This window comes from Vigna unguiculata, chromosome 5 (genome assembly GCF_037176805.1).
Source record: "Vigna unguiculata cultivar grain cowpea cultivar isolate G323 ecotype 2 chromosome 5, ASM3717680v1, whole genome shotgun sequence".
Taxonomy (NCBI): Eukaryota; Viridiplantae; Streptophyta; class Magnoliopsida; order Fabales; family Fabaceae; genus Vigna; species Vigna unguiculata.
In genome coordinates, this window is record NC_140796.1 from 42,537,920 (window position 1) to 42,561,212 (window position 23,293).

At 35.7% G+C, this 23,293-nt stretch overlaps 1 protein-coding gene and 1 pseudogene across 1 annotated transcript; both read left to right on the forward strand.

The window, feature by feature from the left end:
* The first annotated feature begins 17,443 nt into the window (after nt 1–17,443).
* On the forward strand, nt 17,444–19,755 carry LOC146886463 (uncharacterized; annotated as a pseudogene).
* Nucleotides 19,756–21,824: 2,069 nt separating this feature from the next.
* Nucleotides 21,825–22,999, forward strand: LOC114184153 (transcription factor-like protein). Its single transcript, XM_028071412.2, has 2 exons — nt 21,825–22,241; nt 22,570–22,999. The coding sequence occupies exons 1-2, from the start codon at nt 21,864–21,866 to the stop codon at nt 22,834–22,836; spliced, it is 645 nt and encodes a 214-aa protein (XP_027927213.1). The 5' UTR covers nt 21,825–21,863; the 3' UTR covers nt 22,837–22,999.
* The last annotated feature ends 294 nt before the right edge of the window (nt 23,000–23,293 follow it).

The window sequence follows — 23,293 nt, forward strand, 5'->3', positions numbered from 1 at the left end:
AAAATAGAAATAATATTAACACCTCATTTAATATAATTATAATTCCCAAAACAACGGGAAATTCAAAACTTATTACGTCACCAGGAAAAACCTCAATCCATAATTATATAAAACTCAATTACAATATCAAGTTTGATAATAGAAAATATTACAATCTTATTCAAAAACCATAAAACATAAAAACTCTGAAAAACTCTTTTCTCCTGGTCTATCGCCGCTCCTTCTCTAGGCCACCAGATCCACTTGCAACATCATCTGCTCCCGTGTACCGCGTACACGATCATCACCAAATACAAGCAGATAAGGTGAGCTAACGGTTAAACAAACATATATATATATATATATATATATATATAAAACACATATATCATTACAACCACACCAAAGCAATTCAATCCTTTGATTTCATGTCACATGGCCACTACCATGTTACCTGTGTTCTACGTCTTTTGATGAGTACCTCGAGATGTCTTGTTGCCACACCTACCAACCACATCTGGTAGAGCACGTGCGGGAAACCATGCTACGAACCACACTCCGTAACACCAGGTGGAGTTCCCAATACGAATAACATTCGTAACGTCCCAAGACTACCAAACTCGTCAGCTTAATACTGAGGAGGGCAATCTTACTATGCCTATTTGTACGTGCCACAACACGCACACTCACATCGACAACACTCGCCAACCTCAGCCACAACTCAAGAGTTCCTCATGTTCATCCGTCATCTCGAGCCACAACTCAAGAAATGTCATTCCGAGCCACAACTCAAGGAATGTCATGTGCTTAACCTCTATCTCAAGTGTAACATCCCTAAGGAATATTACTTTGAAAAGATCATAAACAATTAAATAAAATAAATTAAAACGCGATAATATTGATAATACCTCATTTATAATCACATGATCCAAAAAATACGGGAAAATTAAAATCGCAGAGTTGCATACATTATAAATGTTCGCAATTCAAAGTTATTACAACTGTAAAAGCCCAAAATGGCTAATGTTCAAAACATGAAAATATCAAAAACTTAAGTCTTCAAAAGCCCATATAATCCCGCTCTCCAAACTCAAGCGTCTCTTGGCTCACTTGTCAAATCATCTGCTCCCGGATAATAAATTATCTGATCATCGCCACACACAAACAAATAGGGTGAGCTATGCACATATGAATATAAAATAAGTATGACACCCATCCCAAGAAATAATTTTTTCTGATATATGTTAACTGCAAATTTCCCACCCCTGATCTCATATTCCTTCATGAGTCATATGCATGAAACTAGGTCTTGGGACTTTACCGTGCTCCCACGAAACTATCCCTTTCGTGGTCCAACCCTACGAGCCAATCCTGCTCATAGTCCAACCCCACAAACTCCTCGTTTGTAGTAAAACATCCAAGCCTTCCCAGCTTGGACCCTGGCACGCACGCAATCACCATACTATGGACTCCTCGCCCAATAGCAGCCAACGGGAATAAAATTATTCCTTGCCCATCGTGCGTCCGACGCATGTAATCACCATACTAAGGACTCCTCGCCCAATAGTAGCCGACGGGAACTAATCAGTTAATCATGCCCATCATGCGTCCCACCACCAAGCACATCCCAAACCTCTATTGACTTAGTCCATCAAGCCGAAGCACAAAGATAAGTCAACTTAGTCCTTCAAGTCCACTGACCAAAGCAACAACCAATTACACAGCGATCAAAACCGCCTGACGCCGCCTAGACACCGTTAGGCAAAAACTGGCAGCAAACCGTTCGGCGGCCAAACCCCTACCGCCAGGCGACACTATCCAAACAAGAGCCACACAACTTCGTCACCACCTGGCGGACTCAATCCTGCCGCCAGGTGCCTAGCGCTGACAGTGGCCACTGCCACTATTTTGAACCCTACCGCCTGGTGGCTCGCCCCGCGCCGCTAGGCGCTATACCAGTAGCACAATGCTACTGATTTTGGCACTTTTTACAGGTCTTAAGGGTCTCAAACTTGCGATGCATCATTCACACATCTATCAAAGCATTTAGAACATAACACAACAACCATCACTACATAAATATACAATTATTTCACGCCCAAACCAAGTAATTTCTTCCCTTAGCATACTTTACTTTATCCACCAATTTAGAACAATTCACACAATATCAATGTTGTATCCCTTCCCATTTACCCCAACACAATTTTACAGTTTACAATACCCTTCTTAACTTTTCATTTACACCTAAGTTATACCGCAAAATGATCCTTGGTGCACACACACGCTAAAATGATCATCCTCACCCAATTCTAAAGAGGAAAACCCTGACCACTAATCTAAATTCGCACACAAAAACACCCGCGACTTCCCAAGAACACAACTTGCAGAAAACATCACAAATCACCCTTTGCTCTGATGTGCCGCCTGGCGGCGTTCTAGGTGCCTCCAGGCGGTTCATACCCATTTTGGGTTCTACCACATTTTCCCGCATCCATAATGATTCATAGACACTACAATTTCAATCCACACTCAAACTAACAAGCTTTCACGTGCACACAACATCCAAATTTCCTAATCTAATCATGTCAACGTCGATTCCACAAAAACATTGCACCAATCACAAAGCTCATCCATGTTTTTCACTCCCAATCTCACATGAACCCTAAACCCCTAATTCCAGTGAAGGTTCATGCAATTTTCCACCAATTAAGCATTTTTAGATAACAATTCAGCATACCAATTATTCTCAAATCATGAAAATTACTCCAAACTTCCCAACATCACTAAAAATCCAAAAGTCCGAGAGAACTGGACAAGCCAGTTTGTGTCGCTTGGCGGGCAGTACCTAGCCACCAGGCGGTGCATAGAAGAAACCCAGAAAATAGGCTCTGGAGGCATGAGCTGCCTAGTGGCCCTTCAACGCCGCCAGGCGGTTTCTGGAAATTTCCAGAAACGCGACATAATTTAACGCAATTCCAATTTACACAATCCACATCATCCAGAATACCACGAAAACATATAAACGACATACAACACATATAATTAACTCCCCTAACCTGGATTAAAGCTTTCCTTGAGTGATTTTTGTACTTCTTCCCTTTGACTCCAAAATGACCGTCCTTGGCTTCTCTCAATTCAGCCCCAAAAATCCACTCACACTCAATTTCTCACTGAAATTCGCACTCCTCTGCCTATCCCACGATAACCTCTGCAGAAACCTTTCTCCCCTCTCACAATTAGCTTTTTAATGATGTTTTAATGGTGGTTTAAGGCCCTAAAACGAAAATTGCATTAAGGAGTGGTGTAATTGCCATTCAAGCACACTTAATTAGATTATTTTCCAGCTACCCTGCTATGTCTGCTAGGGTTCCCTTTAACCCTCAACTTCAAATCAAGACTAAAAAAATGGCAAAAATAGAGTTTCATTTGGGTCCTCCAAGGTTTGAACTCACACTCATGCACATACCAAGCCAATCCAAACCATTCAACCAATTCAGATTTTATGCTAACCAATATGATTCAATTATTATAACACTCCACAACATGATTAATATATATATATATATATATATATATATATATATATATATATATATATATAAAATACTAATTTAATAATACACAAAAATGGCATACATAGGACTCGAACTCAAATCCTCTCACACAATCAAAGTACTCTCAAACACTTGAGCTAGTACTTTTCCACGTCATAACATTCCGCATTTATTACCTTAAAGGTTCTCTTTACCCACATTTATTAAATAATTATTTAATTAACTATTTATTTTTTCCCGGGTCTTACATCAAGCCACAACTCAAGGGATATGTTCCGAGCCACAACTCAAGGAACACCTGCAAGCTGACCTTCGAGGTATCACCAAAGCTTGGTAGATCATGCACATCCAAAGCAAAAGGTTCACAACATTGCCTCTACATTATCGCCTGGCATTGCTTTAGAGCTGCCAAGCGAAACATGCTTCCAGACCGCCTGGCAGGGGACACGTACCGCTAGGCGCCACGCGCCTAAAAATGCAGACACCGCCTGGCGGAACCATCCTCACTGCCAAGCGCCACTTTGTTCCAAAGCCTATTATTTTTGTAGTTATCGCCTGGCGAGTCAATCACCACCGTCAGACGCTACGCCAGTACTTGTGCAGTACTAGTTTTAGCTCAAGTCTAGGCACAATTGCGTACATGTCACTCTCACTTGCCACCTATCTAGAGTACCACTAACTTAGTTCATTACTATCTACAATGATTCCAGCCATCATAGCTCTTCACATGTGAAGTCATTCTCTAAATGTGGTCACGTAAACAATTCCAGCTATTCACACTTATTATTAGTCGTGCACTAATTACAACTTTCCTCTTTCTTCTAACACTACCACCTCATCGCCTTAACATTATCGTAGGATAACATATACCTCATATCCAATTATTGTGTCTTCACTTAGGAACTCTAATTGGTCTACAACTCTCAGTACAATAACACTTTAGCATACTAATACTCCATGTTGCACTAGTATCATTATCATAATTCTTCCAACTCCCCATTAACCCTCAAATTAATTCATAATCATTAACTCATTAATAACCCATTCTAGGCCTCTGTCCAATGACCCCAAGATTTATGTCCTAATAAAATTATACTCCCACAGAGACCTAAAACTCATCATTGTACCCAAGAGCCACGCAGAAGTCCTTACCACTATGCTGGCGCTTGGCGGAACCTAACCTGTCGCCAAGTGGTGCATAAGTTCTGGGAAACCCAAAACTCTACCCTGCACATGCGAAAACCCAGAGTCCCATTCCAGACTAGTTTTCTCTATTTTCCATTCTATACGCTACACGCAATCGAAATTAATTACCCATTCTATATGCTACACGCAATCGAAATCATGTTAGAAATTCTAAAACCCCGAGTTGTCTTACTCTTGATTACACAATCTGTTTCATAACATAAATCCTCAAACTTTCAACCCTAAAAGAGTGTTTAAAGCAATTTCATCAAATTAACTCTAACTGACAGCATGATTCCCCAATTTCTAACATCACATAATCAATACACAGTAAGGCTCCTTTCCTTCCCGTTCAAAAATTCACCCAAAACACACAAAACCCAAAAATCGAGTCAAATTGACTCACGTCGCCTAGCGGTAGTTCATCATCGCCAAGTAGCTCAAACAAAACCTAGGAATCTGGGTGAATCAAGGATGTGTCGCCTGGCGGCCAGGGTCGTGCCGCTAGGTGGTTCCTCTTTAGGAACCCAGAATTACTCAGAAATGCATGTGTTGCCTGGCGGCAATTCATTGCCCGCTAGGCAGTTTCTGGAAAATTCTAGAAACCTGAAATTCAAGCAAGACAGAGAATGAGTCTCAGCTCTCCTAACTTGGTTTTCCTGGCTAAAACGTGAGTAGTCTTTGACTTCTTCCTTGCTCCCAATGGCTTCCCATTTGACTTTGAATTCTCTTTGAACCCATAACCATACCAATGTCAAATCAATGCACAACCATTCAACCAATTCATGTTTCGTGATAATTCCTACAATTCTAGGATTATATTATCACTCATCATGATCCAACATATTATTAAAATAATAATAAATTAAATAACACATAAATGGCATACATAGGACTTGAATCCAAGTCCTCTCAACACAAATAAGTAATCTCAACCATTTGAGTTAGTACTATTCCACATCACATCATTTAATATTTAATTCCATAAAGGCTCCCATTACCCACATTTATTAATTAATTAAATTTAGCGGATCTTACACCATGTTTTTGGCTACCCAGGAAAATTGGTCACTAAAAATTAGCTACCTAGGTTTTGGCTACCAAAATGACTTAGTTTCTAAATTGGTCTCTAATTAATTACTTACGAATTTAGTGACCAATTATAATTTTTTATTTAAAATAGTGACTATTTTAGTAACCAATCATTTTTAATTTTGTAAATTGGTATCTTAATTAGTCATTATAGTGACTATGTATTTTTTGTTTCTAGAATTAGTTTCTAATTGAGGGTTTTCTTGTACACTACTAAAAATTCTCATATTACATGAGAATTTTCTTGTAAATTTGTTAAAAATATTTGCAAGAAAAGACTTTTTCCTGCTTTTTTTTTTAGGATCTAAATTGGCAAGTAATTCCTTCGTGGGTAATTATTTCTTACAAAATTATAAAATTCGTAGGTATTTCTTACAAAATTATAAAATTCGTAGGTATTTCCTACAAAATTTGTTGCGAAAAGTGTTTTGTACAAAATATTTTGCAAAAAAATTGGTAGCAATTTCCTGCAAATTTTTTTTCATAACAAAATTTATAAGTATTTCCTACAAAAAAATTTCAAAACAAAACTAGTAGGAAATATGAGTTTTTTTAGTAGTGGTAGTGTTAAGATGTCGAAGTTCACACTTATGAATCATTTGCTCAAAAGTTCTTTTTGACAAAGACTTTATAAATAGATCTGTTAGATTTTCGCATGAACGAATCTTTTGGATATCTATATCATTCTTTCAATTGAACAATGGATTATTGTCTTTATATATGGTTGTTGATTCCATTTTTTTCTGAGGATAAACCATAGGCTGAACTGTAAACATTAACCAAACACATTCACGACTTACCTCATGTAATGCTAAAATTCTGCATGATTTGACGATGTTGTTGTTATGGTTTGATTCATACTGCCATGAAATCATGTGTTACCACATGAGAACAAATATCCTGTTTGTGATAAACCATTATGATATTGTGAGGATATGATAAATAACATCCATATGTATAACCTATTAGATCTGATTTTGAATCATTTGGATAATATAAGTCCATATTTAAAGTACACTTAAGGTAATGAAGTATATGTTTTACTTTAATCTAATGTATTTTTGAAGGTGAAGAACTATATATTGCTTAACAAATTTACAGCAAATTCTTGATTCTGAATTGATAATAAACAAATATGTGACCATCTAGTTTATGCATCAATTAAAACCATGCAATATCTAAATGATCCACATGATGGGTGTATTGGACCATAAATATCACCCTATATTCTTTCTGAAAATGAGATTGACTTATTTCTAATTTTTCTAGCGATGGTCTTATTATCAAATTTTCTTTGTGAACATGTAGTACATGAGAACTCATTGGTATGAAGAAGTTTTTTGAGTTTTAAGTGGGTGTCCACCTGAGTTTTTCAACTTTTTTTTTCGCATCATAATAGATCCAAGATGACCCAATTGATCATGTCAAACAAGGAATTCATTTTGATTTGTAAACTTCTAGTTTACCATGACTTGCATTTTAATTGTACTAATATATGCGAAGTACAAACCATCCAACTGATCATGTCAAACCAGACATTCATTTTAATTCGTAAACTTCTAGTTTACTATGACATGCATCTCAATTGTACTAATATTATGTGTAAACCATAAGAGAAGGTTGATAATTTCTCCAATTCACATAATTTTTTTATTCAACTCAATTCTAGTGATATAAAGATATTTCATATCTGCTTCATTGTTTGTCTCAATATGATATCCATTTAGACAAATATCCTTGAAACTTAATAAGTTTTTATTAAACTTCTTGGTAGAAGTATAGTAGCTCTTCTTGAGCCTTCAAATATATTTATAGTACTAGAAATAATGCTAACATTAACTTCTCACATTACCAAACAAGAAAAAAATTTATTACTCTTGAGAATTGTATGAGTTGTTACACTGTCAATAAGACACATATCCTCATCATTGGTGCTAGTGTCAACATTCATTCTTCATATAAACATTAATATCAATATTAAATATGACTATGTGAGTGGAGATTGATCAAGAAAAACTTATATATAAGAAACATGAAACATGAAACAAATATAAAGCATTATTAAGAACATATAATATGAGAACATCTATATTTTTTTAACACTCCCATCACCAATGAAGTGATCAATGCTTCCATTTGGTTTAGCAAAAAAAATAACAATATCAAGATGAGCATCCATATTACCATAATCAAAATCAACATCTTTACAAGCAAAATGTGTTTCTATGTTCTCCTTATTTTTTAACTTTTTAAGATGCTTTAGTGTATGACAAATACAAATCAAATGAACTTTACCACTATAATGATAACTTATATTCTCATCTTATTTGCCATTATTTTCATATTTTCCTTTTTCCTTTTTCACATTATTATTTCATTTTTGGTGATAAAATGTGTCTTTGGAATTTCCTTTATGACCATGTCCATAGTCACTACCATGACCATTAAAATACAAATTAAATCTTCCTACATTCACTTTTGGGAATGAAGCATAACTAATTAGGCGAGTTTCATGATTTTTTTATCAAAAACTCATTATTTTGTTCAACCACAAGAATGCATCAAATAAATTCAAAATATTTTTTGAAATTCCTTTTCACGATATTGTTGTTGTCGAAGCAAATTAGTTGCTAAGATGCTTTATTTATTTCTTTAATGGCATCACCAAAATCCATTGCACCTAAATATATTTCAATATTCAATATCCTATATAAATAATTCTTCCTCGTAATATCAATGGTCACAAATTCAAAATTTGAAAGGTTTGACATGTTTAGAACTAGCACATAAAATAATCGTAACAATAATCATCATGATAATAATAATAATAATAATAACAATAATCATTATAACAAAATTGTACCCGTCCAGAAACAGCGTGTCGACATATTATCGATGATAGGGTCAATATATTACTGATGATAGGTTGATGATCAACAAAGAACAAAGATATGAAGTGGCATTGCCATCAAGCCAACGCTTGAGCAAGGATAAGCAGAGGTGTAGAGTTGTATCACCATAGAGCCGATGTCAGTAAGGATAGCAAACCAACCTCCTTGTAGGAAGCTAAGATTAAGGAGATAATGCTAACGAATATTATGTAATTATTTTAGTTGAGAAGATATTTAAGAAAGATATTCTAGTTATTATTCGGGGAAATCTTTCTAGTTATTATTTAGGAAAATCTTATAGTTGGATCTTTTAGTTATTATTTGGGTTGGTTGATTAAATATTATGGTTAAGATTTAGGAAGATATTGGTGATTATCTTTAATATTATTATGTATTATGTATATCTACAATATTTGCTAGTTGTTATCTTTAAAATAAATTTATTGTTACTAGATATAAATATTGCTAGTTGTTATCTTTAAAATAAATTTATTGTTACTAGATATAAATATTTTCTGATATAAATATTTTCTGATGCTACTTTATTCTAATAAGAAACATAATTATTTTATAATAGTATGTTATTTTAATCAACTTAAAAATTTTGATATCTTATAATTCATTATTTATTTGGTATGAGTTTTACAAGTGAAAATTATTTAATTAAAATTAAGATATTTATAAAATGTTTTACATATAAATATTACAATTGTCATATATATACATGTTATATTATGTGAATTAGTAATGGAGATTTCGTAGATATCATGTTTAAATCAATTAAGACCGACTTTAGCTTGGAAAAATTTCAAGAAAATGGTGGAATAACCAAAACCATCAATCCGGGCCACGATGCTTGATGTCGGGCCACGACGCTCGATGATAATTAATGTCAGGCCCCGATGCTCGAAGGTAATTCTGAGACATGATGCTCGATGATAATTAATTTTGGGCCCTGATGCTCGAAGGCAATTCCGAGGCGCGACGCTAGATGATAATTAATTCCGGGCCCTGATGCTCGAAGGCAATTCCGAGACGCGACGCTCGATGATAATTAATTCCGGGCCCTGATGCTCGAAGGAAATTCTGAGACGCGACGCTCTATGATAATTAATTCTGGGCCCCGATGTTCAAAGGCAATTCTGAGACGCAAAGCTCGATGATAATTAATTCTGGGCCCCGATGCTTGAAGACAATTGCGAGATGCGACGCTCGATGATAATTAATTTTGGGCCCCGATGCTCGAAGGCAATTGCGAGACGCGATGCTCGATGATAATTAATTTCGACCCCTAATGCTCGAAGGCAATTCCGAGACAAGACATTCGATGATAATTAATTCCGGACCCTGATGTCGAAGGCAATTCTGAGACATGACACTCGATGATAATTAATTATGGGCCCCGATGCTCGAAGGCAATTCCGAGACGCGACGCTCGATGATAATTAATTTCGGGCCTCGATGCTTGAAGGCAATTCCGAGACGTGACGCTCTATGATAATTAGTTTTGGGCTCTGATGCTCAAAGGCAATTCCGAGACGTGATGCTCGATGATAATTAATTTTGGGCCCCGGTGCCCGATTCGAAACATCACATTTGATGATTTATGCAGGTAAATGAGAAGATCAATTCTATATTGGAGAATGCGCGAGTAAGTGAGAATATGCGAAACTGAGAACTTAGAGTTTTTCTAAGGATGTGTTGATTTGTAGGTGTTGAGAAATTATAGTTGATTGTACAACATTGAGAGCTTGGTGTTTTTACTAGTAGCTCGGTGTTTTACTAATGAGATATTAAATTGCAAGTGTTAGAAAATTATAATATGCAGCATTGAGATCTTGGTGTTTTAACGATGATATGTTAATTGCAGGTGTTGGAAAATTATAATATGCAACATTGAGAGCTTGGTGTTTTAACGATGATGTGTTAATTGCAGGTGTTGGAAAATTATAATATACAACATTGAGAGCTCGATTCATGAACATGTAATTAATTACTTTGGAGTTTTATAATGTGTTTGCAGGATTGACAGCTTAGGAGTTTTATAATGTGTTTGTAGGATTGAGAGCTCGGTTCATGACCAAGTGAAGAAAAATAATCAACCAGTAGCAATAAAGATAAATAATCAGCAAAATGGTGGCAAGCAAAGAGTCAGATCGTGAGACAAATATGGGAAACTCGGGTCAAAAAGAAGATGGAGAGAGTGGGAAGTTGAGAAGTTGGTCAAAGGTTTGAAAAAGAGACGTTGCATGTAAAACACGTGGCAAGGGTAGGTAAAATGCAATGATGGATCGTGGGAAGTGGTGAATGACGGTTGATTTGACAACTTTTGAGTTCCTTATTTTGAGTAGAGGAAACTCAAAAAGTTGGAGAGCTATGTACCCGTCCAGAAACAATGCGTCGATATATTACCGATGATAGGGTCGATATATTACCAATGATAGGGTGATGATCAACAAAGAACAAAGATATGAATTGGCATTGACATCAAGCCGACGCTTGAGCAAGGATAAGGAGAGGTGTAGAGTTATGTCGACAGAGAATAGACGCTTGAGCAAGGATGAGCAGAGTTGTAGAGTTGTATCGCCATAGAGCCGATGTCAATTAGCAAACCAACCTACTTGTAGGAAGCTAAGATTAAGGAGATAACGCTAACGAATATTATGTAATTATTTTAGTTGACAAGATATTTAAGGAAGATATTCTAGTTATTATTCAAGGAAATCTTTCAAGTTTTTATTTAGGGAAATCTTATAGTTGGATCTTTTAGTTATTATTTGGGTTGGTTGATGAGATATTATGATTAAGATTTAGGAAGATATTGGTGATTATCTTTAAGATTATTATGTATTATGTATATCTACAATATTTGTAACTGATTTCTCTATTATAAATAAGAATGTTACTCCCCTGGTCAAGGGACGGATTATTTTTTGCCTAAGCAAGTCTGAAGTTAGGGTTAAAAGTATTTCTTTCTTTTTTTTTGGTTAATAATTATCTAGCACTTTTCTTGACCAAAAACATTGGCGCCCACCGTGGGGTCTGGTAAAACCTGATCCCAACTCCACCCAATTTCAATAAGAAACGCTACAGCAAAAAGTAGAGATGAATCAAAATCGGAATGCGACTCGGGAGGGACCTACTCGTCAGGAGATTATGCGGAGTATAATGGAGTTACAATGAATAAATGAGGAGATAAAACTAAAGATATAAGCTGAACAAGCACGTCTCGAAGAAGAACGTAAGGAATCCCGCAAGAAGACATAAGAAGATCTACAACTCTTAAGGGAAGAAGCACTCAAAGAAAGGGAGATACTTCGGAAGGAGACCGAGGATACCCATCAACGGCTGGAGGAAGCCCTTCGTCAACAAGAGCAACTAAAAAAACTCAATGAAGACATGCAGCAGCAGATTATGCCTCTGCAATACTCACAAGAAACTTTTGACATATGTAAATCATGTTGCTATTTTTTGACATAAACAAATTGGGCAAAAATTACAAACCAGAAAATCTAAAGAATTTCCTAATCACAGTCATAAATCATTCTACTCTTCTTGTATTGTGTAGGGTTCACAAGCATAAATTTAACAGTTTTACAAATTTGATTAAATGATTTCTTTAGGGTACTAAAAATAAAAAGCTAGAATGATTAATTTAAAGAAAATATTAATTTTTGTAATTTATAAAATATATGTTGTTATGTTGTTTTAACTTAAATATATTGCCGGATAATATGATCTTAATTATGCATATAAGAATAATAAATCGATTTGCTACAAGATAATAAAATATATTTATATAATAGAATTATTATTATCGGTTGTTCCTTTTATTTTTAACCATCTTATTATCAATAGAGAAAAATAGTGAAATTAATGAATAATATAAGTTTTATGAATTAATTACTCGTCATCCTTTTCAATGCACAAAGCTAAATGTCTTTTACATTAAAGTTTGCCTTTGAAATATTAAATGAAATATGTGTTGTGTTATTTATATTAAAATATATTTTTCTAATGAATATTTTGTTTAATATTATTAAATAAATAATTTTTAGTGTGAAGTATTTTATATTTGGAGAAGTTTTAAGTAAGATATTCTTAACAGAATAATTTAGGAAGAACTAATCTACCGTAAAGTTGTTTCAAAATGTCAATATAATTATTCTATATGGTGCTAAAATCATAAAATAAGATTGTTTAAATGTATAGACTAAGATTTTGATAGATATGGTAAAATGTGAGTATTATAGTAAATATTGCTAGTTGTTATCTTTAAAATAAATATTGCTCGATGATAATTAATTTTAGGCACCGATGCTCGAAGGCAATTCCGAGACGCGACGCTCGATGATAATTAATTCCGGGCCCCGATGCTCGAAGACAATTGCGAGACACGGCACTCGATGATAATTAATTTTGGGCCCTGATGTTCGAAGGCAATTCTGAGACGCGACGCTCGATGATAATTAATTCCGAGCCCCAATGCTCGAAGGCAATTGTGAGACGCGACGGTCGATGATAATTAATTCCAGGCCTCGATGCTCGAAAGCAATTGCGAGACGCGACACTCGATGATAACTAATTCCGAGCCCCGATGCTCAAAGGTAATTTCGAGACGCGACGCTCGATGATAATTAATTTCGGGCCCTAATGCTTGAAGGCAATTTCGAGACACGACGCTCGATGATAATTAATTTCGGGACCCGATGCTCGTAGGCAATTCTGAGACTCGTACTCGATGATAATTAATTATGGGCCCTAATGCTCAAAGGCAATTCTTATATGTGACGCTCGATGATAATTTATTCTGGGCCTCGATGCTCGAAGGCAATTCTGAGACGGGACGCTCGATGATAATTAATTTTGGACCCCGATGCTCGAAGGCAATTTCGAGACGCGACACTCGATGATAATTAATTTTGGGCCCTGGTGCCCGATTCGTAACAAAACATATTATGATTTATGCAAGTAAATGAGAAGATCAATTCTATACTAGAGAGTGCGCAAGTAAGTGAGAATATGCGAAACTGAGAACTCAGAGTTTTTTTGAGGATGTGTTGATTTGCAGGTGTTGAGAAATTATAGTTAACTGTAAAACACTAAGATCTCGGTGTTTTAACGACAATGTGTTAATTGCAGATGTTGGAAAATTATAATATGCAACACTGAGAGCTCGGTGTTTTAACGATGATTTGTTAATTGTAGGTGTTGGAAAATTATAATATGCAACACTGAGAGCTCGGTTCATGAACGAGTAATTAATTACTTTGGAGTTTTATAATGTGTTTGTAGGATTAAGAGCTCGGGAGTTTTATAATGTGTTTGCAGGATTAAGAGCTCGGTTCATGACCGAGTGAAGATAAATAATCAACCAGTGGCAATAAAGATAAATAATCAGCAAAATGGTGGCAAGCAAAGAGTTAGATCGTGAGAGAAATATGGGAAACTATGGTCAAAAAGAAGATGGAGAGAGTGAGAAGTTGGTTGAAGGTTTGAAAAAAAGACGTTGCATGTAGAACATGTCGCAAGGGTAGGTAGAATGCAATGATGGATCGTGGGAAGTGGTGAATGACGGTTGATTTGACAACTTTTGAGTTCCTCATTTCGAGAAGAGGAAACTCAAAAAGTTGGAGAGCTATGTACCCGTCCAGAAATAGCGTGTCGATATATTACCAATGATAGGGTCGATATATTACCGATGATAGGGTGATGATGAACAAACAACAAAGATATGAAGTGGCTTTGACACCAAGCCGACGCTTGATCAAGGATAAGCAGAGGTGTAGAGTTATGTCGCCAGAGAACAGACGTTTGAGCAACGATGAGCAGAGGTGTAGAGTTGTATTGCCACAGATCCGATGTCAGTAAGGATAACAAACCAACCTCCTTGTAGGAAGGTAAGATTAAGGAGATAATGCTAACGAATATTATGTAATTATTTTAGTTGAGAAGATATTTAAGGAAGATATTCTAGTTATTATTCAGGGAAATCTTTCTAGTTATTATTTAGGGAAATCTTATAGTTGGATCTTTTAGTTATTATTTGGGTTGGTTGATGAGATATTATGGTTAAGATTTAGGAAGATATTGGTGGTTATCTTTAAGATTATTATGTATTATGTATATCTACAATATTTGTAACTAATTTCTCTATTATAAATAAGAATGTTACTCCCCTGGTCAAGGGACAAATATTTTTTACCTAAGCAAGTCTTAAGCTAGGGTTAAAAGTATTTCTTTCTTTTTTTTTTGGTTAAGATGTATCTTGCACTTTTCTTGACCAAAACAAAATTAATAAGACATAGATGAAGATTGATAAAATCAAACCATTCTTACGAGAAAAATAAGAATATAAGATAAAATTGTAGATGAAGAAAGGATTAAAAAGATCCTGAATTAAGACACATATAGCGCTGTCCTTAGAGAGGACCCACCCCACTAGCGCTTAGTTGGTTGGAGCATCGTGCTACTAACGTGTTCTAAAATAAAACTAATGATAGAGAAAAGAATAAAAGAAAGAATAGAGAATAAGAGAATGATGGACAACCTTTTTGTGTGTCTTGTTATTAATAAAAGTTCTATTTATAGATACAAAATGTAACTGATAAAAGATACAGATTAAATAGAAATATATGAATAGATGATACAAATATTTAACCTCATAAAAAGTAATTAATTATATAAGTAATTGTACCATTATTTCATAATAACAGGAATATTATTAATAACTAGTGAACACAGCGTAGTGCATGTATGTTCACTTTTTTTAATTAAAAAATATATAAATAATTTTTTATTCATTTTGTAGATAATTTTTTTTATTAAAGACACTTATTTAAAAATGATTAATTTAAAAGAAATTTTGAATGGATGAAATAGCTAAATCTAATAAAGTGGTTACTCGTAAAACAATTATTTTAATTTTAAAAAGCGGTTATTTATTAAAGGGTAAAATTAGAAATAGAAATATGGACACCAAAATGAGATATCCCTCTATATAGGTATAGATATAGGTATAAATAATAAAGTGTCTTGAATTTTATGCTAGCTATTAACATGTTGTAAATGAAATTCTTAGATTCATCTAAAGAAGTGTTTATATTAACATTACTTAAGTATTATATGGTTAACACATTGGGCAGAAAAGACAAAGTTAAACCCTATATAAGAGTAAAGACCCATAACCCCATTGTCTTAAGGTTTTGGGTTAAAAGTGGTGTCAAATATCTTATTTGTGTAAGACCAATGTCATATATGCATAGAACCACAATCTCACAATGACTATGACCACCAATGTCACTGGCAATCAGTACATGATCGGAAGCATCCTTGACAGCGACGTGGGTTTAGCGGTGGAAGAAAGGTATGTGTTCCTGCCATTCAGTAGACGAACCACTGGCGCAGGCATTCACTGCCATTTAGGGTTTTTAGTTTTGTCTGACATTGTGGTAATTTTTGGGGTTTTGTTCAATGTATTTATTGTTTTATGTGCTTTTATTCTTGTGTTGTTGTTATTTGTATTGCGGTGCCGGTGTTGGTCCCCCACTTTCAGATTTCTTTATTCATTTGGTCCCCCATTACATGTGACGGTGACGGTGACGGTGTTGCGTTGACTGTGTGGTCCCCCTTTGTTCATTTTGTCTCTGTCTTTGTGTGTTGGATGGTATGGTTTGTAATTTCTTTTTGATTGTTTGGGCATTTTCATATGTGACAGGGATATATAGATAGGAATATAGTACTTCATATGGAAGAAAATTTCGAAGTTGTTTTTCACCATGGGGGAAGGTTTGTTAACGATGGGTCACTGAAATACGTTGGAGAGAGTAATATTTTGTCATGTGACCCAGACAGATGGAGTTACTTTGAGATTATGTCCATTTTGAGGGAATGGGATACGTCAATGTGAAAGAATTGTGGTATTCAGTAGGTGGAGGTGTTGTATTGGATGGAAGGCTGGAATTACTGAGCGATGATAGAGGTGCATGTCACATGGTGAACATCGCCACACTAAATGGTCAAGTGCACCTATATGTGGTGCACTTCGTCTGTGAGCCTGTAGTAGTACATATGATAGAGGGTGGGACTGAGACAGAAGTTCGTGTGGATGGTGCAGTTGAGGGTGAGGTTGATGTGGAAACTCGGGGTGATGAAGAACCTACTGTGGTGGGTGGGGTTGAGGTGGAAGCTGCAGGTGAAGGTGAGGGTGATATGGAGGCTGTAGTTGATGTAGAACATGTTGGGGTGGAAGTTGGTGAAGCTCCTGCAGATAAGGGTGAGGGTGAAGTGGAGGTTGAGCATGATGACCAACCTGCTGAAGTTGGTGGTGCAACTGAGAATGAGGGTGAAGTGGAGGTTGAGCATGATGAAGAACCTGCTGAAGTGGGTGGTGCAACTGAGAATGAGGGTGAAGTGGAGGTTGAGCATGATGAAGAACATGCTGTGGAGAGTGAGGAAACAGACTATGAGGGTGATGATGATTATGAAGTGAGGAGTTGGACTGATTCTGAAGAGGAAGTAATGGGTGAGGATGAGTTATTTGATGTTAGAATTGAAACCGAGGAATTGGAGGACGATTTGTTTGATGTTACTATTGAAGGAGGAAGTGACCCAAAGGGTGAAAATGTGTTTGACAGGGGGTTGTCTGATAAGGAATGGGAGTCCGAGACTTTAGATAGTTGTGGAAATAGTGATGCAAGTGATGATGATAGAGATAGGTATGGTAACTTTGGGATATTCTCCATGCCCAAAAGTATGGAAGACTATAATTGGGAAGTTGGGACGTACTTTATTGATAAGGAAGAATTCACTGACGCTATTAGAACTTATGGTGTCCAAAGTGGGAGAAAGTTAAAAATTTTTAGAAATGACAAAAGGAGAATTTGTGTGAAGTGTTTGGGTGCCAAGGGTAAATGCAAGTGGTATGCATATTGTGCTTATAAAGCACCACAAAGTACATGGCAGTTAAGGAGAATTATCAACAATCACACATGTAGTAGGGAATTCAATGTGCGTTTGATGACTTCAAAGTGGTTATGTTATGTGGAAGGCTGGAAAAATCACTAAAAAAGAACCCAAATATGAAGTTGACTGATTTGAAAAACAAAATTGGGAGAAAATGGAACATTGGTGTTTCAAGATCAATGGCCTTTAGGGCTAAGAGTATGGCATACAAGAACATTGATGGGTCATTCAAAGAACAATATAAACGTGTTTATGACTATGCACATGAGTTGTTAAGGTCAAATCCAGGTTCCACTGTCAAAGTCCATGTTGATGAGAATGAGGGCAACCCAATTTTCAAACGACTATATGTATGCCTCAAGGCTTGTAAAGATAGCTTCTTCTGTTGTAGGCCTATTATTGGTGTAGATGGCTGTTTTTTGAAGGGAAGATATGGGGGAGAACTGTTAACAGCTGTGGGCAGAGATGGAAATGACCAAATGCTTCCATTGGCATACGTTGTGGTAGAAGTAGAGAACAAGGAAACATGGACATGGTTTCTTGATTTGATGATAGAAGACCTAGGAGGAGCTGAAATTTGTTCTAAGATCACTTTCATGTCAGACCAACAAAAAGTAAGTAACTATATCCATGTGGTATTTGATGTTTAATTGTGATTCCTTAATATTTTACCAATCAATTGTTATGCTCTAAAAATTACAGGGACTGCTTCCAGCATTGCAAGAACTGTTGCCTGGTGTGGACCAAAGATTCTGTGTACGTCATATATATGCCAACTTCCGCAAAAAATTCCCTGGAAAAAATCTGAAGAGACTACTCTAGAAAGCAGCATATGCCACACACCCACAAGCATGGGAGGCTGTGATGAGGGAGATTAAAGAGTTGAATGTTGATGCTTTTAAGCATCTCATACAAATTCCCCCAAGGCATGTTTTTAAATATTTTTTTATAATTACTGTTTTGGATTTAAACTGATTTCAAATTAAAATGGTTTATTCCCTGCAATCAGATTCTGGTCCAGGTCCAGATTTACATCAAGACCTGCGTCTGACACTGTTGTGAACAACATGTCTAAGGGTTTCAATAGCACTATAGTAGATTCCAGGAGTAAACCCATCATAACCATGATGGAAGAAATTCGAATGTATCTGATGCAGAGATGGGCTTCCAATAGAAAGAAGGTAAATGCATTTCATGGTTCTATTTGCCCAAAAATTCAAGACAGATTGGACAACGAAGCACAAAAGACCAAATATTGGTTACCAAGGTAAATGTATTTGATGCACCTAATTGTAATAATGTTTCATTAAATATGAATGTCTTCTAGCTGTTTTTTAATTATATCTTGTATTCAATGCAGCTGGTTTGGACAACAACTATTTGAGGTAAGCCATACTGCTATGATTGGGGAGAAATATGTGGTGGATTTAGATAAACAGGAGTGTAGCTACAGGAAGTGGGCAATAACATCAATTCCCTGCTGTCACGCAATCACTGCCATCCGATTTCTCAATTTCAATGCAGAGGATTACCTCCCACACTGGTTTTTGAAGTCAACATACGAGGAGACCTATTTGTCCCTCATATATCCTGTTAATAGACCTCATCTGTGGGAGATGACATCTTATGCTGATGTGTTACCTCCTGCTAAAAGAGTGCTGCCTGAAAGACCAAAAAAGAAACGAAGGCTGGAGTCCTGGGAGCTGAGGAAGGATGACACCCAAGTCAGGCAAGGTGGAACCCGTAAAAGATGTGCCATTTGCAGAGCACTTGGACACAAAAGAAATACTTGTCCGCAGGCACCTCCACCACAGCAGGAACCAACTCCAACTGCTGAAGAAACACAAGCAAATCAGCCAACTCAGGCAACTGATATCAGTGGTGGTCAACAAATTCAGATTACTGCATCTGAACCAGTTATGCCAGCAGCAACAAATCAACCAACCCAAAATCCTTCATGCCAACAGAGTAAAGTGCCTCAAGCAACCCAAAATTCTGCATGCGAACAGACTCAAGTGCCTCAACCAACAACAACAACCACATTCAGAGAAAAACTATCATTTAGGAGGGGACCAATCACGGACCCATGAAGAAATTATGGAACACTTGTTTTATTTTGGAAAATCAATATGTAGTGGCTTTTTTTTGAGAAATTCAGTGCTGTTATCTTAGAATGTAATAGTGTTATTTTGGAAACAGCTTGCTTTTGTGCTGTTATTTGCATATTCAGGTCTTTTGAAGAATAGTATTATGTACTGAAATGGCATTATGAACCACTTTAATATTATTTGCTTTCTCATCTCCAGATTATCTTCATTATCAAATGATGTTAAATGCAAATAAATAGAACACAGTCAGTTCACTCAAACTTGTAATTGGTTCATTAAGAATTCATTACAACATTACACCACTGATACTAACAACAGTTCAGCAACTCTTTTCAACTAACTTACAAACTAAAATTACATTAACGAAAAGCAAAAACACTATTATTACACTTAAAATTTTAACCCATCTATCAGAAATCGCAATTGCTTTTTCCAGAGTGTAAATCTTTCTCCTTTGTCTCCCAATGGTAGCATCTTTTTCATCTCTATTATCTTTATTCAGCCATTTGAAGTAATTGCACCCTTTAAATACCTCATTCCCACCACTCCGCTGTTTGCAAGAACAAAGAATCAAACATTAATCAAAAACAGAGAACATCAAAAACATTAATAAAGATTCAATCAAAATTAAATTAAAATCAAACATCTACTCCGACCTTATATTTAGGACACCCCCAAAATTGTTTGCCGGCATTCCTGACTGTTTTAGCGACTCTCAACACAGCGTTCTCCCCACAAAAGCAAAGAGGACATTCACCCAACACCCTATACGAACCACCAGTGGAGGACACACTTTGCTTATGCGAACCCCACGAAGAGCACGAACAGCCTTCACTGCGAGACATTGTAGATTCACCAAAAATTACGTCTTCCAATCAAGAACGAAGACCAAAATGATTGAAGAAAGAAGAGAAGAAGAAGAACTGCAGAGGAAGAACTGCAGACGAAGAACCCCACCACAATGATAGCGAAAACCCAATTCTACAATTAGGGCACAACACAATCTGATTTTTAAATATACCACCACGTCACTGTACAATTATTTTTTCAGCCACAACAGCTCTTTAAATTGACACGTATCTGTTCACAAATGCCACATCATCTCATTTTTAACGCCGTTTCTCACAATTTAATGGTATGGATCCAATTGATACACTTAAACGTATTTGGGTACGCAATTGATACTTTTTTAAAAGCGGGTACCAATTTGACACTCTGGTACCAAATTGGGTACCTTGCGATTAATTAAACCTAAAAAATTGTCCACAATTATACCACACCAGAGAAGAAAACATAAAATTTCAATAGTTAAAATGAAGTAAAGTAAAATAAATATAAATATATTATTATTTTTTTATATATATGGGGCTTATGTACACAATTTTTTTTTATTATTTAATTACAATTAATGACAATATAGTTTTAAGATAGTGATTATGAAAATTAATAAATTTATTCTATAATAATTTATAGTTAATTTTTTTGTATGTACATAATGAATTACTTTTTAGTCCATTCTTTTACAATTATCTTTTAATTTATAAAACGTGATATTTTATCTGAAAAAAATTCAAATCAGTTTTATTTGAATCAATTGAGTTGTCATAATTTCTCTTAAATAATATTTTTTTTTTTTTAAATAAGTTGTTAACAGTTATAGGCAAGTGTGATCACTTTCCTCCATTGCCATAGGATACACGTACTCGAGTATCTTAAAGATAGGGTACACTTACTCGTTTATTTTCAAAATATATATATATATTTTCTACCAAAATTATAAAAAATTAAAAAATGGAAAGAATAAAATTACCTAGTCTTATTCTTAGTCGTATTCTACTTTATCTTTTTGCTTTTATCGAGCATATATTTTGGACGTATATTAATTCTTGGGAAATAAAAAGAAAAAGTATTGGGTGGTGAATTGCGTCAAGGAGAGTTGGACAAGTTGAGCTCGGGGAACGTAACACGTAAGACCTGCATGCATGCGAAGACACCTCAAACCCTATCTTCATTCAGATACCAACAACCACAACATCCATAAATTATTACCAAAGCCAAATTCACAAACCCAAACCCAAAAGAGTTTCGCCATGACTTCTTTCACCAGCTTCTACAAATTTTGGTTCCTGCAGTTGAAGATCATGGTGAAGGATCTGAAGGAGGAGCACAGTCATGAAGGCATGGAGAAGGTGCTGAGACACCACGGAGAATACTACAAAGAAAAATGGATTGCGATGAACAAGGATCCTCTCAGCATGTTCACCTCGCCGTGGAACACCAACCTTGAACGCTCCCTCCACTGGATCACAGGGTGGCGCCCCACCACCGCCTTCCACCTCATCTACACCGAGTCTTCTCTCCTCTTTGAGACTCACATCATCGATATCCTCCATGGCCTCCGCACCGGAGACCTCGGCGATCTCAACCCCTCCCAGTTTCGTTACATGAGCGATCTTCAGTGTGATACTGTATCTAACACTCTCTCTCTTATCACTTTTAAATTCTTAATCTTGCTCATAATTTTGTCTGGGTAAAGTAACATTTTCTATCGAAACAAAATAATAAATAATTGCATTGAAGAATCTGTATGATGATTGTTAACCATCTAGAGTAGATTTAAATCCTGTGATTAGAAGAAAGGTAACAGAAGATTTTGTCGTTTATTGAGATGAGACAGATGCAAAGACAAGAAGACAGACAGTGTCTAATGAAATTTGATGTTGTAGTGTTCACGTGAAGGTTTCTTGTTTTTTTTTGTTTTGTTGAAGGTGGTTGTTTTTGAATTGTTTTTTGAAGGTGAGAGAGGAGAATGAGATTACTGAAGGGTTATCAGAGTGGCAGAACAGTGCGAGCGAGATGATGGGTTGTGAGATGGAGATGAAGGAGAAGATCAGAGAGCTGATACTTATCATAAAGAGAGCAGATGATCTACGGCTGAAAACGCTGCAGGGTGTGGTGAGGTTGCTTTCAAGGCAGCAGGCTATGGAATTCTTGATTGCCTCAGGAGAGTTACTCATTGGGATTCACAATTGGGGACTCATTCACGACTCAAGAAGAAATTGACTTCTTAGGTCACAATTTCCCTTTTGCTTTTCAAATTTCATCAACTTTTATCACTCTATGGAACAAAATTTAAACTTATGTGCCATAAATTCACATGCAGTCAGACTATATAAGACTTAAATTCCATGTGTTGCTTAATAATATGGGGTGCTATTTTCTTATATATTATTATTTGTTAGGGATTGGTAATTATGTGTAGTATTTAATCTGGTTCACTTTTCATGACTTTGATTTAACTTTTATGGATATTTAAATATAATAAGTAATAGATTGTAGTATTTATTATTTTTAATGAATATTAGAATTTATTTTGTTGAGAAATATATAAATATATATATATATATATATATATATATATATTTGATTTGGCTCGTTTAATTTTTTTATTTATTTATTTAAAGGATGAGAAACATAGATATTAAAGAAAAAGTATACATAAATTATAATCTAAAATTAT

Coding starts and splice junctions, on each gene's coding strand:
- LOC114184153 (XM_028071412.2), top strand. CDS start 21,864: ATGACTTCTTTCACCAGCTTCTACAAATTTTGGTTCCTGCAGTTGAAG. Junction 22,242..22,569: donor GCGATCTTCAGTGTGATACT/GTATCTAACACT, acceptor TGTTTTTTGAAG/GTGAGAGAGGAGAATGAGAT.